General features: G+C 39.7%; 1 protein-coding gene across 1 annotated transcript in view; it reads right to left on the minus strand.

Annotated features, from left to right (window-relative positions):
• Nucleotides 1–15,918, minus strand: part of LOC127639902 (aryl hydrocarbon receptor-like) — a 49,804-nt gene that overhangs the window by 13,711 nt on the left and 20,175 nt on the right. Inside the window, exons 3-8 of the mRNA XM_052122229.1 lie at nt 14,881–14,996; nt 10,964–11,053; nt 7,355–7,481; nt 6,713–6,846; nt 2,191–2,393; nt 1,551–1,660 (exon numbers count right to left, since the gene is read on the minus strand). Coding sequence (XP_051978189.1) covers nt 1,551–1,660; nt 2,191–2,393; nt 6,713–6,846; nt 7,355–7,481; nt 10,964–11,053; nt 14,881–14,996 — 780 coding nt within the window. The remainder of the gene's footprint in view (nt 1–1,550; nt 1,661–2,190; nt 2,394–6,712; nt 6,847–7,354; nt 7,482–10,963; nt 11,054–14,880; nt 14,997–15,918) is intronic.

Genomic DNA, 15,918 nt, shown 5'->3' on the forward strand with positions numbered 1-15,918 from the left:
ATTATGGGAAAATATAACACTTTTTTTTTCTACTAGAAAAAACAGGATTCTCCAGATCCACCCAAAGCTTACCCATAAACCATCAACATATGTTACTTCCTGTGATAAAATATATGGAGTTCCTTAGATGTAAATCCCCATCATCTCCTATGAACTACACTGAATGGGAGCACTGTTACTTGTTCAAGTGTTTTTTTAAGCACCCAGAGCTAAAGCCTTTTAGAGTCACTGGATTTTATTTTAGCCACTAAGCCCTTGGCAACAATGTCACTATGCATCAGCAGAGACTTCATTTAGCATTGCGATTTCTTAAACACTGGATCAATGCAACTGACATGTAGTTGCATTTTTAGTTAATTTCCTCTTTGAAATACACTGAGCCAAAACATTGTGAGCACCTGCCTAATATGCTGTTAGTCCTCTGCGTGCTGCCAAAACAGCGTCGACTCGCCAAGGCATAGATTCTACAAGACCCCTGAATGTGTCCTGTGGTATCTGGCACCAAGACATTAGCAGCAGATCCTTCAAGTCCTGAAAGTTGCGAGGTGAAGCCACCGTGGATCAGACTTGTTGATCCAGCACATCCAACAGATGCTCAATCGGATTGAGATATGGGGAATTTAGAGGCTAGGGCAATACCTTGAACTCTTCATCATGTTCCTCAAAGCATTCCTAATCAATGTGTGCAGTGTGGCAGGGCACAATATCCTGTTGAAAGAGCCCACTGCCATCAGGGAATATCATTGCCATGAAGGGGTGTACTTGGTTTCTAATAATGTTTAGGTAGGTGGCATGGGCCAAATTGACATCCAAATGTATGGCCGGGCCGAGGGTTTCCCAGCAGAACATTTCCCAGAGCATAATTACACTCCCTCCACCAGCTTGTCGTCTTCCCACAGTGCATCCTGGTGCCATCACTTCCCAAGGTAAATGGTGCACATGTACACGGCCATTTACGTGATATAAAAGAAAACAGGACTCATCGGACCAAGCGACCTTCATCCACTGCTCCATGGTCCATGCTGTGACACATTCCTCTTGTAGCCATCATTAAAAGTTTCTGTGACTTGTGCCACAGTAGACCTTCTATCAGTTTGGACCAGACGGGATAGCATCCGTTGGCCTTGTGCATCGATGGCCTTGGGCACCCAACACCCTGTAGCTGGTTTTTGATTTGTCCCTCCTCGGACAACTGTCAGTAGGGACTCACCCCTGCTGACAGGGAGCATCCCACAAGCCTTGCCATTTCAGAGATGCTGTGACCCAGATCACCCAGTCATCTGGCCATAGCAATTTGGCCCTTGTCAAAGTTGCTCAGGTCTTTACTCCTGCCCATTTCTCCTGCATCCAACACATCAACTACGAGAACTGATTGTTTGCTAACCATCTAATCTACCCATACCTTGACATGTGGCCTTGTTAGGAACTGATCAATGTTAATGTGCTTTACCTGTGAGTGGTCATAATGCTTGGCTCATCAGTGTATTCCCTTTGGGATACATTTACTTTAAATGATCAAAAGTACAGAATGAAAAATGTGAAAATCTTACTTCTAACGTGGTTCTCGGCGCAGTAGAGCATATCGGCTGCGTGAATGAACTGGTATCCTGAACCACGAACTCTCAGCTCCGCCTCTGTGTAGCCAAGAACGATTTTACCCCTAAAACACAGTCAGAACCAACATAAGTGACTTATATTTTAGTCGTGAAGATATCTGTGTTAAAATATGTATACATTGCATGTCAAAATATAAATTTTTTCTAAATACTTCAAAAAAATCTTATTATTATTATAAGAAATAACTGGTTTGCTTTAAGTAGCCTCAAAATGTAAACACAAATTAGTTTTACTAGAAAAACGAAAGCACACCAAACCGTAATGTTTGCCGAAAGCTTTTTTGTTGTTTAGGTTTAAAAGAAAGGTAATCTATACACTTAAATGAAACGTATAAATAACTTTATGATAATAGGGTTGATAAACAACATCATAACGTTTCTTTCATGTTGTGAAAATACGTATTTATTACATTTTGCCATATTACATAGGAATAAAAATCTCTATCACAACCTTTTATAGACTTTTAATAAAAAATAAATAATTGTGCTAGCTGGGAAGCCACAATTAAAATATTGAATTAGTTGTTGCTAGATTAAAATGTAATATTTTGGATTTAAATGGAGCCTTCATTACTTTGCATCACAGGCCATTGGGGTGAAGTCCAGCTTGTGCTTAGTTCGGAAAATCATGTTCTTGGTTCGGATCTCCATTATGGAGGGAGGCTGTAAGGGTGTTGCTATGGCAAACAGGGCGAGCTGGGGCGGCATTTGGCCCCCGTCATCCAATCGTTGGTTCTGTCCATGCAGGAATTTCAGACGTCCTTGGAGATTCAGGGCCTTTGGGTTATACAGAAAGGGAAAGTTTCATAAAATATCATGCATGTTGCCAAATCAAAAGAGATTTCACTAAAATATAAATGAAACTCTATGATACTGAAATTGTGTGATGCATGTTATAAACTCAATTCATCATGATTGCAGTTTGAGCAGCTGGAGTTGTGATTTTGTTGACATGTGCTTGGCAAACCACATTATTGTAGCTTTGACTCAGTGTGGGCAATATAGTTCAAGCCATTTCATTTCTTACTAGAAGGGGTACGACCAGTTCAGAATGTGTCATAACTGAATGCTTGCTGCTTTGTGATTGGTTAGTCAACCTTACAAACTTTGTTCTGATTGGCTAAATGCCATGAGACCAAAATGTTAATGACATCCATGAGCGAGTGTTTTATCTGTGGGTCAGCCACGATTATCTTTATATAATGTCACCTCTGAATCTGCACACACACACACACACACACACACACACACACACACACACACACACACACACACACACACACACACACACACACACACACACACATTCTGTGACTGGAAGGCATTCTCTACTAATAAATCAGCCCTGCTCAACAATTTCTCTGCCTTGCTAAGACCATTAGCCACATACATAGATACAGTGCCTTTTCCCAATAAAAAAATTAAATAAAGAAATCATTACATGATAACAATTTTCCCCATGTTTTCAAGGAAAAATATCCTTAAACCAAGATCAATTTAGATTTAAATTAAGAGCTGTATTACATTTTTGAATTGAAAAATTATTTCGGCCGTTTTGCTCATTCGTAACATTTTGCGCATTCTAATGGCATCAACTCTGTGTAAGGTCTATTACTATTCTATTAAAGACTTTCACCCACTGTTGCACTTAAAAAATGGCTAAAAAAATACCAAGAGGATTTAAAAAATGACAACAACAAAAACGTACTGGAAATAACGTTTGAGGCTGCTTAAGTTTATTGCTCATGTAAATGCATTTCTCTGAGCATATGGGAGAACCCCAGTAGCTTTCCTCTCTTTACAAGCAAAGCCTAGTCATGCTATACTTGAGGGAGTTGGTAAATATGGAGAGGAAAGAAAGGCCAGAGTCTAAAGAAATCCTGCAGTGCAATGCAAATGGATTTCTTTGCAATCGTAATGTCTGGATTAGTAAAGGGGTGAGTAAAAGAGAGTTCAGGACTCCATTGGTTCCTTATTCAGCTTTCATCTCTAGATTTCATTGGAAGATAATTTCAGTAGAGCGCAACAGTTGGGTTCTGTAAGTGAAAACGGCATTAAATTCTTCCAAAGATAATACATTTTTTATTAAGAACATATACACCAATTAAAAACAAACCTATCATGACCTCTGTAGTTGTTAAGCAATGGTATATGCTTCTGTACAAGATACAAGACAGTGTCATTTCAACATAATTTTTAAGGAATATTGTTTCATTGCTGAACTACTCTACTCATAATCCAACAAAGAGATCCACCAATCAGAGAAGGAGTTGTTGCCAGGGAAACAAGAACCATGGCAACAGTGTTAAGCAATGACCACCCACTTCAATAATGCACTGCGAATGACGAAAAACATACGGCAAATTTATGTTTTTATGTTTTCTGTGTTAAAAAATATATCCTACTTAAAATAGATTACAATATGTCCGTCAATGGCATGAAAATACATTTCAAATATAAAACTAAAACGTTTTAATATTAATGCAGACTAGTACACACTATACATTCTACCTACTCTTAAACAAAGCACATATTGTTGTGAAAAACACTTTAAATAAACATTATGCCATCTTATACATATGAATCAATGACTTTGTCAGTCGTTTTTTATTGTGCTGCTGGCAGTCAGTTGTACCCTATTGCGTACAGTGTTGGGGTTAACGTAATAAAAGTATCGTGTTATGTAATCAGATTACTTTTTCAAGTAACGATTAAAGTAACTAAATGAGCAGCCAACATAAACTTTGCCATTGTCATGACAATCAAAGCAAGAGTTAAGAAATGAGTTCTCATAAGGCAACATTTAGTCGAAAATGTAACATTTGTGATACCTTGATTCTCGTAGGTTGCATTTAAAATTGTGTAAACACATATTTTCGTGGTATATTATAGCACAGGCTTAAGCCGAAAAATAAATTGCTTGATCAGTTTGCATCCGAACATTCGGTTGAGTGTAACGCAACTGATTCATGTGTAAATACACGAGGCGTGAGCTGCACGTTTTAGTTTCGGCACCCATATTAACAGATGACACCCTTTACGCTGCAAGCGTGAGTCACGAGGTGATGCATCCCAGAAGCTTCCCAGATGTGGCAGTGAGCGGATAATATGCGCAACGGTGAAACTATTTCCGCACAGCTCATGCTGAGCTCAGCAGCTCTAGGTGCAGTACAACACTAAAATAATCAGGAGATTATAGGAAAGACACAAAAGCAAATCAAAATTTGCACGTGACTGCCTGCTGTGGTCCTTGAAGCAGCAATAACCACAGATTATGGTGTAGGACCCCATAGATAACTTTATTTTCGGCGCAGAAGAGAAGTGGCCAATGTGAACATCCAGCACAACCGCCCCACTCACGGAGGGTGTGTGAACCCGGCGTTATGCAGACGAACTGCTCCGTGTTAAAGCTCCCCTTAACTGGGAGAATGGGATGAGAAAAGCTGACTCTGGATCAGCAGCTGCGAGCAACGTACTACATGGTTTGTGTACGTAGACAAAATGTCTTAATTTCTTACAATAGTCAACATTTTTGTTCTATAATAAACAAGTCATTTGATTCGTGAAACCATTTTGAAGACATTTTGGTGGCATTAAAAACAATTCCATTCAAGATGTATCAACATGGGCGTCTGCAGTTGTATGCGATCAATCAGTGGCGTCTGTACGTACTGGGGATCAGCTCAAAACAAGCACTGAGATGACTTAAGTGAAAAATATTCATTTATACATGAATATTTTAGGTTGGCATTCCCCACCGAATTTTATCCTGACGTCTGAAAAACATCTCAAGTTGACTCTGGCATTGTCGTTGGGCACAGCACATGATGACATGTGTATGATGCAGGTTCAAGTGTTGGACTTTGCTGCTTTAGATTTATTCATATTGGCTGCCATGTCATGCAAATTCTAGTAACTGAGTCTTTATTATAAATATGACATGAAGACCTACTGATTGTAGACTTTCTAAATATCTGTTTGTTTACTATGTTTTTTTTGACATGAGTATTGTACAGTAGCTAGCATATGACCTGTAATGTTTCTACATATCTCTTGTATTTGTATTGAATGCACAGCAGAAGAGATAGTGGCGGTGAGAAAAAAGTAACACAAAAGTAACATAGCGCTTTACATAAAAAGTAACTTTTTTATTAATGTAGCTACTTATTAAGGAGTAACGCAATATTATAATGACTGACTTATAAAAATAACATTACCCAACACTGATAGCACAGCGATGTAAAACATTTTCTTGCTAAGTTTATTCCTGAACTCCTCCTCTCTCACTTCATTATGTGCTAACCAGAAGCTGCTTAGCTTTTCTGACTAAGCAGGCCCTATAGATATTCTCTTTCTCCGTCTCGCCCTATTTCTCAGAGTGCAGATTAAAACCCGTTCCTCATGACCCTGTCGCGCCTTTAAGAGGGATTAAAAGGAGTGTACGGAGGCTTCTGATCACACAGTGGTCAACGGAGGAGCAGAGTTAGCATTGCTAAGCCACACGCTAACACCATTTGGAATCTGGAATTTGTGGGCTGTCAACCTGGGGAATGTTCTTCAGTTCGTAGAGTTACATTTTCAGTTCCTGGTCTTTGAATTGTGAATGATTTATCAGTGCATGTTATAACATTTCTTTATAATCTCCTATGCTTAACCACATCCCCAGTGTTGACGCATTGCTGACTCCTCTGAAATCCTCTTGTATGTGTACTCTAGGGCAGGGTTACTCACAATCCAGGAAATGGCAAAGGTCTGAAATGCATGTGTCTTTCTACTTCTGGGTCAGGCCATTTTGGCTCACAGTTACCAGGTCATACCAGGTCATCACAACAAACAAATTGTTTTTCTCAATCTTTCCTTAAAATATAAAACATTTCTCTGCCTCCGAAATGACTTTCCGTTGATGCAATCAAAGTTGCATGAGCAGGGAAAAGTTAACCAAAATGATCATAGCTTAACTTTTCACTATCCAATCAAATCTAATCACAATGGAAAAAAAATCAAGTCCTGCCCTACATTATTTCAGCCTGAATGTTCGATTTCATGATTTTCAAGATGAGGTCATTCAAGTAAGCACTTAGAAAGTTGGCACTTACCAGGAATCCTGAGGAATTGTCCAGGAGGCAACGGAAACGACAGACGAAATTTCTCTCGAGGAAAGAGGAGTTTTCAGGAGGCAGCTGCTCAGGGTTGCATGCCACCAGAGCCATACTTGGGACCGGATCCCCATCTGAAGGAAGCAAAAAGGAAAGATTTAAGCTTACACTGAGTTATTAAAATGTAGGTGGGCCTCTGAAGATCTGTGCCCAGGGGCCTTGCTAGATCACTCAGCCGAAGACAGTGGGGGAAACCAGAAAGTGTCCCTGGGGCCCCAAGATACTCTATTGTTTTAGCCTACTCATTGTACCCAGGGGAGATGGAGCCAACCCTTAAAATGTTCTCCCAGGCCCACTGAATTTTAGCAATGACCCTGTGACCAATACACTATCCAATACACTATTCACCTTTCTATCTCTACCTCTTTGTTTGCTGTTTTCCCTAATAACAATGGACTTTTTAGTAGCATTACATTTACTCCACGCCATTCTAGGAGCTTCCACTAAAGGTCAAATCACACTTTCTGAAACTTTCCCTTGCCACCTCCTCTCTCTTCTTACCATTTTGGACCATTGATAGTCAGATCAAGGTGTAGAAGGTTGGTGAGTGATTAGGCACCTGATGATGTGTATTTGACTGACCTTGTGGGGAATCATCTGTGTGGGTGCTGGATGGAGGAGGGTTCAGGGCCCAGTGTAAGTTACGTCTGAAGGCCTGCTGGTCCTCAGTATGAATGAGTTCAAAGACATTCTGATGCATCACATCCGTCTATGGGAAAGGTGGAGAGATGGAGAGAGTGAAAGAGATAAAGCTGAAAGGGTTGAGGGATTACTTTGAAGAATCAAACACGACTCTACATGAGCAGAGTTTAAAGGACTCTAGTCAAAGACACTTTAGTGTGTATTACACAGTTTCCACTCCTAATTAATCGACAAATGAACAGCAAACAAGCTGTGGCTCAGGTGGTAGAGAGGGTTGGCCACTAATGTCCGGGTTGGCGGTTCGATTCCTTGCCCACATGACTCCACATGCCGAAGTGTCCTTGGGCAAACACTGAACCCCAAGTTGTATGAATGGGCGAATGAGTCACATAGCGCTTTGAAAACTGCTAAGGTTAAAAAAGCTTTATATAAGAGCAGACCATTTACCATTTATTCCACGATGCTTACAAGCAATGTTTGACAACTGGCTGCTTGAGCTTACTGGCTACCTGCAATGGAATTTCCAAGAGAGTCATGTCTAGATGGTAAAATCTTGTTCTGCAAAACTCTCGTAAATTGTGCATTTGCTGCTGCCAAGGTCAAAGTAAGAGTTTGGTTAGGTTGCTTTGAGTTGGGTTGGGTTAGGGGTCAGGGTCAGGGTAAGGTTAGGTTAAGCCTAAAGTATACTTTAGTTTTTATACGTACAGCAGCATCTACATACAGTCGAAGGCTCTAGCCTTTCTCTCAAAGTGACTGTGTGTGCATACACAGGCAGTTGATGCATGCACGCCACTACTGCTATGCGATACTGGAGTATTTCCTTTCAGGAGTTTAGACCCAGAAAGATGTCTTTATAGTCTTTCAGACTTTAGCTGTACAAAGGCATCTCTTGACCTCCTCACACACATGCTCTGTTGTTGTTTCCACCTTCATCTCCTGTTGTCCATCTTCTTGAAATACTTTGTGAAAGCAACGCCCAACTGTGAGTGCGGCGACCTTGCGGACACACTAATTAGTGCAAACAATTGTAAGAGCAAGTGCATACTATATGTACAGAGATCTGTGGTTAGAAAACTCAGGCTTCACGTGTACCGGGCTCGTGTTCATTTCTGATGATGAAATGTATGCCCCTCACCCTGTAAGCATACACTAGCGTACACAGAAGTAAACTATGGGCTTAAGGGGTTAGGGTTAACATTATGGTTAGGGTTGCTGCAGGAGTCTGTATAAACACAGTTAATTAATCTCTGGGAGTCAGAGCTTAGTACACGAACATAGTTCCCAGGTTGCTACAATGAGCACTTTTAAGAAAGTAGTCGTCGCTGGACTTGCCAAAATCTTTATGCATTGAATTAAAATATCCAATGGTTAAATCCAAAATATTTAGCATCAAATAAACATTGTGTGGAACAGACTTTATGCTTATATTCGTAAGTACGGCTATGCAAGAATACACAAACAAATACAAACAGGTTACATTCAAATCCAATGTATCATTATAGCATCGAGGTAGGTAACAATAATGCTACTCTTTGAGACTTACCACACTACACGAAAATAAGCCTTAGGATATTATTAGTTTGTAGGATTTCTCAACTAAAACAAATAGGCACACAGTGTAAACAAAAGTAGCGACGTCTAAGTTGGATAACTTCATAAGTAAATTATGAGGTATTGGATTACACGTTGGCAAGCTGCATCTCAGAGGAAAGCCGATTTGATTAAGCTCATTGAATTTCTACAGCGACAATCATTCAAACTGTTCTTTGAAAGAGAGAGAGAGATACTAGAGTATTAGTCAGTATTAGAAAGATCTGATGAGTACTGTATAATTGTGTTTATGTGCTAAGAATAGAGGTGAAATTTACATTATTTTGAGCAATGTGAGGAAACGGATAGTAGTTAAGTGTGTCCCACTCTACTTAGAACTGTAATTTAAACATCATAAATGTTCTGATTGGCTATGGTTGTGTCACTATGCACATGTTCGCTTTACTATAATATGGTGGAGAGGCTTAAACATTTTCACCAAGACTGACGCGACAAAAAACATTTGAAAAATACAAGCAATTTTTCACAATAAATCTATTCACACTAAACGCACAGTGCACAATTTGCATACCTAAACGAAAGCTATTTGCACTCTAGTCATTTACGTTCTTTGAAGCAAAACACCATCACTAAAGCACTAAAACATGACTATGTTGTCACTCTCACTAAAATTGTCATATAGGAATAGATCTTGCATTTGTAAACGAATATGATATCAACACGAATATGACAAAGTTTTGCATTAAGTGCGAAGGGGTCCGTAGGGATGCATCAATTAGAGTTCACACTTTGATGGGGGCAGAGTGTAGACAAGTATTTCTTTTATTTAATTGTCTTAAAAATATACTGTGTATAGTAAACAAATGTTTGCTGTACAGTTTTGGTTTTCTTTCATTTATATAGCTGTAAAAAAACAGATGAACAAATAATATCAGCAGTCCGGTTTGCCTGTGTGTGTGTGTGTGTGTGTGTGTGTGTGTGTGTGTGTGTGTGTGTGTGTGTGTGTGTGTGTGTGTGTGTGTGTGTACATATATCTGAGACAAGTGCTAATGTAAACAGACATGGCTGCGTGCATCGGATAATCACGCTTGATCAGCATGTTTTCACTGTGAGTAGGACAATGTGAGTTTTAAACTGATATCGTTGTACTTTTGTGATAGTTTGGAAAACAAATGTAGTTTCAGAAAACAAACACATTATATGGCTGAAAAGACTGTTTGAGTTGCTGTTTGTGTGAGTGAAATCTGCATCTGCACCTAATCAGTAGACATGGCTCCATGCATGGGAAGATCGCGTTTAAATATGATGGCTGTGCATTTACCAGCTGTGAACTGTTATTGTGATACTTCTGTGACAATTTGGATGTTTGTTACATAAAATAAACATATTATGTTCTTGAAAAGACTCTGAGTAGCTGTTTGTTTGACGATGAATGTAAACAAATGGCAGCATGCATCGGAGGATGATCGTGTTTGATGTACTGTCTGTGCGTATAAGAGCTGTAAACTTTTTACTCTGGTACTTTGATGAAGAGTTGGATGTATGTATTTAAAATAAACATATTCTATGGTTTAAAAGACTGGATGAGTAAGTGTTTGAGCGAATAGAATTAACAGACACTTGACCAGTGCAGCCTGTGTCGGTGCCAAAGCCGATTTGAATCTGGCAGCTTGTAACGTAACTGCCTGTTGCAACTGCCTGTCCACACTCACATTCACATTCACACACCAATGGCGAAATTCTGAACCAATGGGGTTCAGTGTCTTTCCCAAGGACACTTCGGCATGTGGAGTCGGTGGGCTGGGAATCGAACCACCAACCCTGTGACTGGTAGCCGATCCACTCTACCACCTGAGCCACAGCCGCCCTGTGATTTGGCCATTGGTTTGTATTTGAACAGTGGATGAACTATAAGTGAGTGTGTGTGTGTGTGAGAGAGAGAGAGAGAGAGAGAGAGAGAGAGAGAGAGAGAGAGACAGTGTTGAGAAGGATTATTACCTGATGGAATCCTAAGTAATCCTGGATGGTGTGAGAACAGTAAAAAATTATCCCCTCAGAGGTGACCACCAACACAAAGCCATTAAGTACCTGTGCCCATAAACAAACAAAAACAAACAAACACAACAGAAACAACCACAAACAAAGGTCATTTGGGGGAAGAAACACATCATAATCCCAGTCATTACAGCCAGTTCATTCTTTCAATCAAAAACACACACTAACTGGGATCAGTTTCACAAATAGATACTTTTGAATTAGCAAATCTTCAAGAGAATACACAACAATTGTAAATTGGCAATAATTGATTTACTCATTGAACATTTACATTTTAAAAGAATTGAACAATATAAAAACTGCAGGCATTAAAACACAGCTTTTACATTTACAGATTGGAACAACGGCTTAGCAGGAATTTGATAAACCCAAGCTCAGGTTTATTGAACTCAAAGAGCACAAAGGTGAAAAGACTAAACAAGGAACAAGTACCTTGTCAAAATAAAAGTATACATAATGAAAGTCCACAAAACCTGTTACATGAACGACAACAAGAATGGCAAAAACTCATTTATTTCTTGTAATGTAGCATATTTAAGGGTGAAACTAAATATTGTATGTTAATTTTATCCTTCAGGATTTGACTGGATGACATATGTAAAGCTATGATATTATTAATGTAGGGTAAAGTGTGTAGTTTTTTGGATATTTGTCACCCCCTACCCCGCCCTCCCATTACAGGTTAATATACAGAGACAGTTATAAGTTAACTATACTTATGTTGATTCCTACGTAAAGTGTTAACACTTATTAAAATATTGCCCTTTTTGTTTGAGCATCCCAGCTAACCCAACATAGCAACATTGGTTCAACCAGTGGCATGAGTTTGTGGCGTAAGTTGTTGGACCTGTTTGGCCAACCGATGGAAGGGAGGGGGAGTGTTCAGGAACCTTTAAAAAACTGTTTGAAAGCAGTCATTATATTTGCTATATCCTTTGGTGACGCTAGTGTCACAGAAATGACTTCTGCATTTCATGTCAATGTTGTCTTTAAACACTGTGTGTGAGCGTGCACTGCTGTGTGTAGTTCTGTTAAAAGGATTTTACAACTCATCACCATCTGGAGTGTAGATCTGTGATTACGGTAATCTGCAGCATACATACACACAACTGTGACAACAAGAGTGTGTATACTGCAGGACTACTGTGCTAACATACAACCAATGAAATCTGCCATTCCAGGCACCTGAATCAGCTCTTTAATATGCAGAAATGCACATCTGGATATCTGTCAGCGGTAATACCAACTATTGTGAATAAGGTGCAATCTATAAAAAGCCTCATTTACATAGAAAGGAGTTGTGTTTGCTCTGAAGAGAATGACTATAATTTTATAACATTACAACACTATAAGGTTAACTTGATTGCACATGTTTAGTTTATAAGACGTAGATTTTTGCGCTGAAATACCACGCACAACGGTTTAGTGAACTCACCCTAATGTCTTTTCATAAGTGTGTCTGTGCTTGTGTTTCAGCAAGCATTTGTTTGCATAAACCATTTGTTGTTTCATCCCCAATCATAATTCACACAGCTGTCCGGGGATAATATATGGGAATATATTATCCACCCCCCTCCCCCTTTTAATTTGCTTGCCATAAAACCCTCAGTGTATGCCAACATACACTCGCATACTCTCACATTCACACACACCTGATCCAAACACACTCAGAGAACATAGTCGAGCAGCAGCACTCAATATAAATATTTCTGTTTGTTCATCGGCAGAACAGCCCACACAGGGCTCTGGAGGGCAGGAGGGGGTGGGGGTGGCAGTCAGAAAGCATTACTATCAAATATGTACCACTGCATCTTTCACACTCCAACACACACAACACATACATCTATATACACAACAGAGGGGTGTGAGTGAGTTGGGGGGTGTGAGAGAAAAAAGAGAGAGAGTGTGAAACAAGAGACTGTAGTTGAGATAGATAGATAGATAGATAGATAGATAGATAGATAGATAGATAGATAGATAGATAGATAGATAGATAGATAGATAGATAGATAGATAGATAGATAGATAGAATTTAGGGAGGTTGGGAGGGAGTGACGGAGGAAGGAAGGAAGGTATGAAGGGAGGGAGAGTTATATAGGGAGGATATAAAAATTCTGATTCTGATATAGGAAGAAAGAAAGGATGGAAGGAAGGAAAGAAGGGAGGGATATTTAGGAAGAGAGTGAGGGAGGGAAGGAAGGAGGTGAGGGAGGAAGGGATATGTAGGAAGGAAGGTATGGATATAAATAAAGGTAAGTAGGAAGGAAGGAAGGAAGGAAGGAAGGGAGGGGGAGGGAGTGATGGAGGAAGGAAGGATATACAAATTCTGATTCTGATATAGGAAGGAAGAAAGGATGGAAGGAAGTAAGTAAGGAAAGAAGGGAGGTATATTTAGGAAGAGAATGAGGGAGGAAGGGATATGTAGGAAGGAAGGAAGGAAGGTATGGATATAAATAAAGGTAGGTGTGGCATGGGGGGTGTGATCGTGTGTCGGTCTGCGGGAGAGAGATAGAGCGGTAAGGCTTGTCACCTGGTTTGTAATTACCTCTAACACCTGTGTCTTATTATAGTGATACGGAGAGAGACATTTAAGGGACACCAAGCCTTACCGCTCTCTCTCTCTCCCGCAGACCGACACACGACCACGCCCCCCATGCCACAGTAGGTAAGCAGGAAGGAAAGAAAGAATAAAGGAAGGTAGGAAGGTAGGAAAGAATGAAGAAAGGTAGGGAGGAAGGAAGGAAGGAAGGGAGGGTGGGAGGAAGCAAGATAGGGAGGAAGGAAGGAAAGAATGTAGGGAGGGAGTGACGGAGGAAGGAAGGATATAAAAATTCTGTTTCTGGAGTGGTGGTGGCGTAGTGGTCTAAAGCACATAACTGGTAAGCAGAAGGTCGCTGGTTCTATCCCCACAGCCACCACCATTGTGCCCTTGAGCAAGGCACTTAACTCCAGGTTGCTCCGGGGGGATTGTCCCTGTAATAAGTGCACTGTAAGTCGCTTTGGATAAAAGCATCTGCCAAATGCATAAAATGTAAAATGTAAATGATATAGGAAGGAAGAAAGGATGGATGGATGGAAGGAAGGAAGGGAGTGAGGGAGGGAGAAAGGGAGGGATGGAAGGAGGGGAGGGAGAAAGAAAGGAAGGGAGGGATAAGTAGGAAGTAAGTAAGATATATAAATAAATGTAGGGAGGAAGGAAGTAAGGAAGAGATGGATATACAGTAAATAAAGGAAGAAATAAAGAAATAAGAAAGAAAGGAAGGAAGGAGGGAACTAAGCACAGAAGGAAGAGATGATATACAAGAAGGAAAGGGTGTAGTAGCGAGTGGACAGGTGGAGTCTGAGATGCTGCCACAGGATGGACAGAGCAAAACTTTCCAAAGGAAATATCACAGAATACTTATGTCTCTTATTTTATCCTTCCTTTATAATAGATGATATTTCTGTGCATTATTCATGCCTAAATGTCTGAAACAAGAACAAGACCACACAGAAATAGCCTCTCCTCTTCACCATTGACTTGCCAAGCACACTTTCCTTTCCTGTGTTGATGTTTTTTCTATTAAAACAGGAAGCTGGGGCGGGATATAGAAAAGGGCGTGCCCCTTTTTTTATATAGCCAATAGCCTTAAGGTTATGTCAAAGTATGAACTATGATTTGCTACTTGCTGTAAATAGTCAGAGGCAGATGGTAATGTGGGAGGGACATTCGCATTGTAGAGAGCAATTGATTGGATAAAAAATAGTTTACACCCCTGTAAACAAGATGAGTCATCAATATTTTTGTGGGTTTTCCTGGAAGATAAAGACTGTACATTTGATATGTTTTAATTTGACCAAAATTTGCTTTAGCTTCTGACCTGTAGTAGGAGCTCTCCCTCGGACAACCATCCATCAGCCAATCCCGAGGCTTTATTGTTGTCATGGTTACCGTTGTTCACTGATAAACCTTTGCAGTTGTTGTTTTTCAGGGTGACTGTTAAAAAAAAAAAATAGAAAGAAGAAATAGTTACAGAAATGAAACCTTTTGTACAACTATTGTTTCTATTGCTAGTTTGCCCTGTTTTCATCTTGGGCAGTAATGGATTTGGTCAGTGTGTCCTTCTTTCAGGGCAAGCCAAAGTCTTATGAGCATTAGAGGATAAACTGACCTACAAATGACAGGGGAAATAGAGAGAGAGAGAGAGAGAGAGAGAGAGAGAGAGAGAGAACAGGGACACAGAAAGCTTTCAGAGAGTGAGAAAGCAAGACACAGTAAAGGAGAAAGGAAGCACTTTTCACTTGTGTTATCATACGTGAAAAACGCATTTGGGCACCGTGAGCAAAAGGTCAGCATGGCATATATAACCCTCTCTCTAGTAATGACCAGGCAACGATGTAAGCAAATGTAATATACTATTAACATAATGCAGCATATATAAAAACTGCACATATGCACAGCATTATTTCAAAATGTTGTTGTTATCGTCCAAAATTTGACAACATGGACAGCAAACATAAACCCAGATTTTACACTGGACATCAAGTGCAGACACAACATATTAGCAAAACTGATTATCAAATATAAGTTAACAAAAATGTGCTTAAAATAAAACTTTGTAACAGCCAATAAATAATTCACAGCATGAACACTGTGGTCAGCACAAACTATATTTATCAAAATTTCAAATGAATATGTATTTTATGTATTCCGGGTCATATTTTATTTACCTTGCATAGTTTGGTTTTCTAGTAGTTTTTTTTTTTTTTTTGGCATCTACCTAATTTGAATAGCTTCAACAAAGTGATAGATGAATTGTGTTGTGCACCCCTTACGGTGGCTCAGGGGTGCACAACACAACAAAATCAGCAAAACAAACAAAAGTTGAAAACACAATGGAAATAAACCACAGCGAAAC

Source organism: Xyrauchen texanus, chromosome 48 (genome assembly GCF_025860055.1).
Source record: "Xyrauchen texanus isolate HMW12.3.18 chromosome 48, RBS_HiC_50CHRs, whole genome shotgun sequence".
Classification (NCBI taxonomy): domain Eukaryota; kingdom Metazoa; phylum Chordata; class Actinopteri; order Cypriniformes; family Catostomidae; genus Xyrauchen; species Xyrauchen texanus.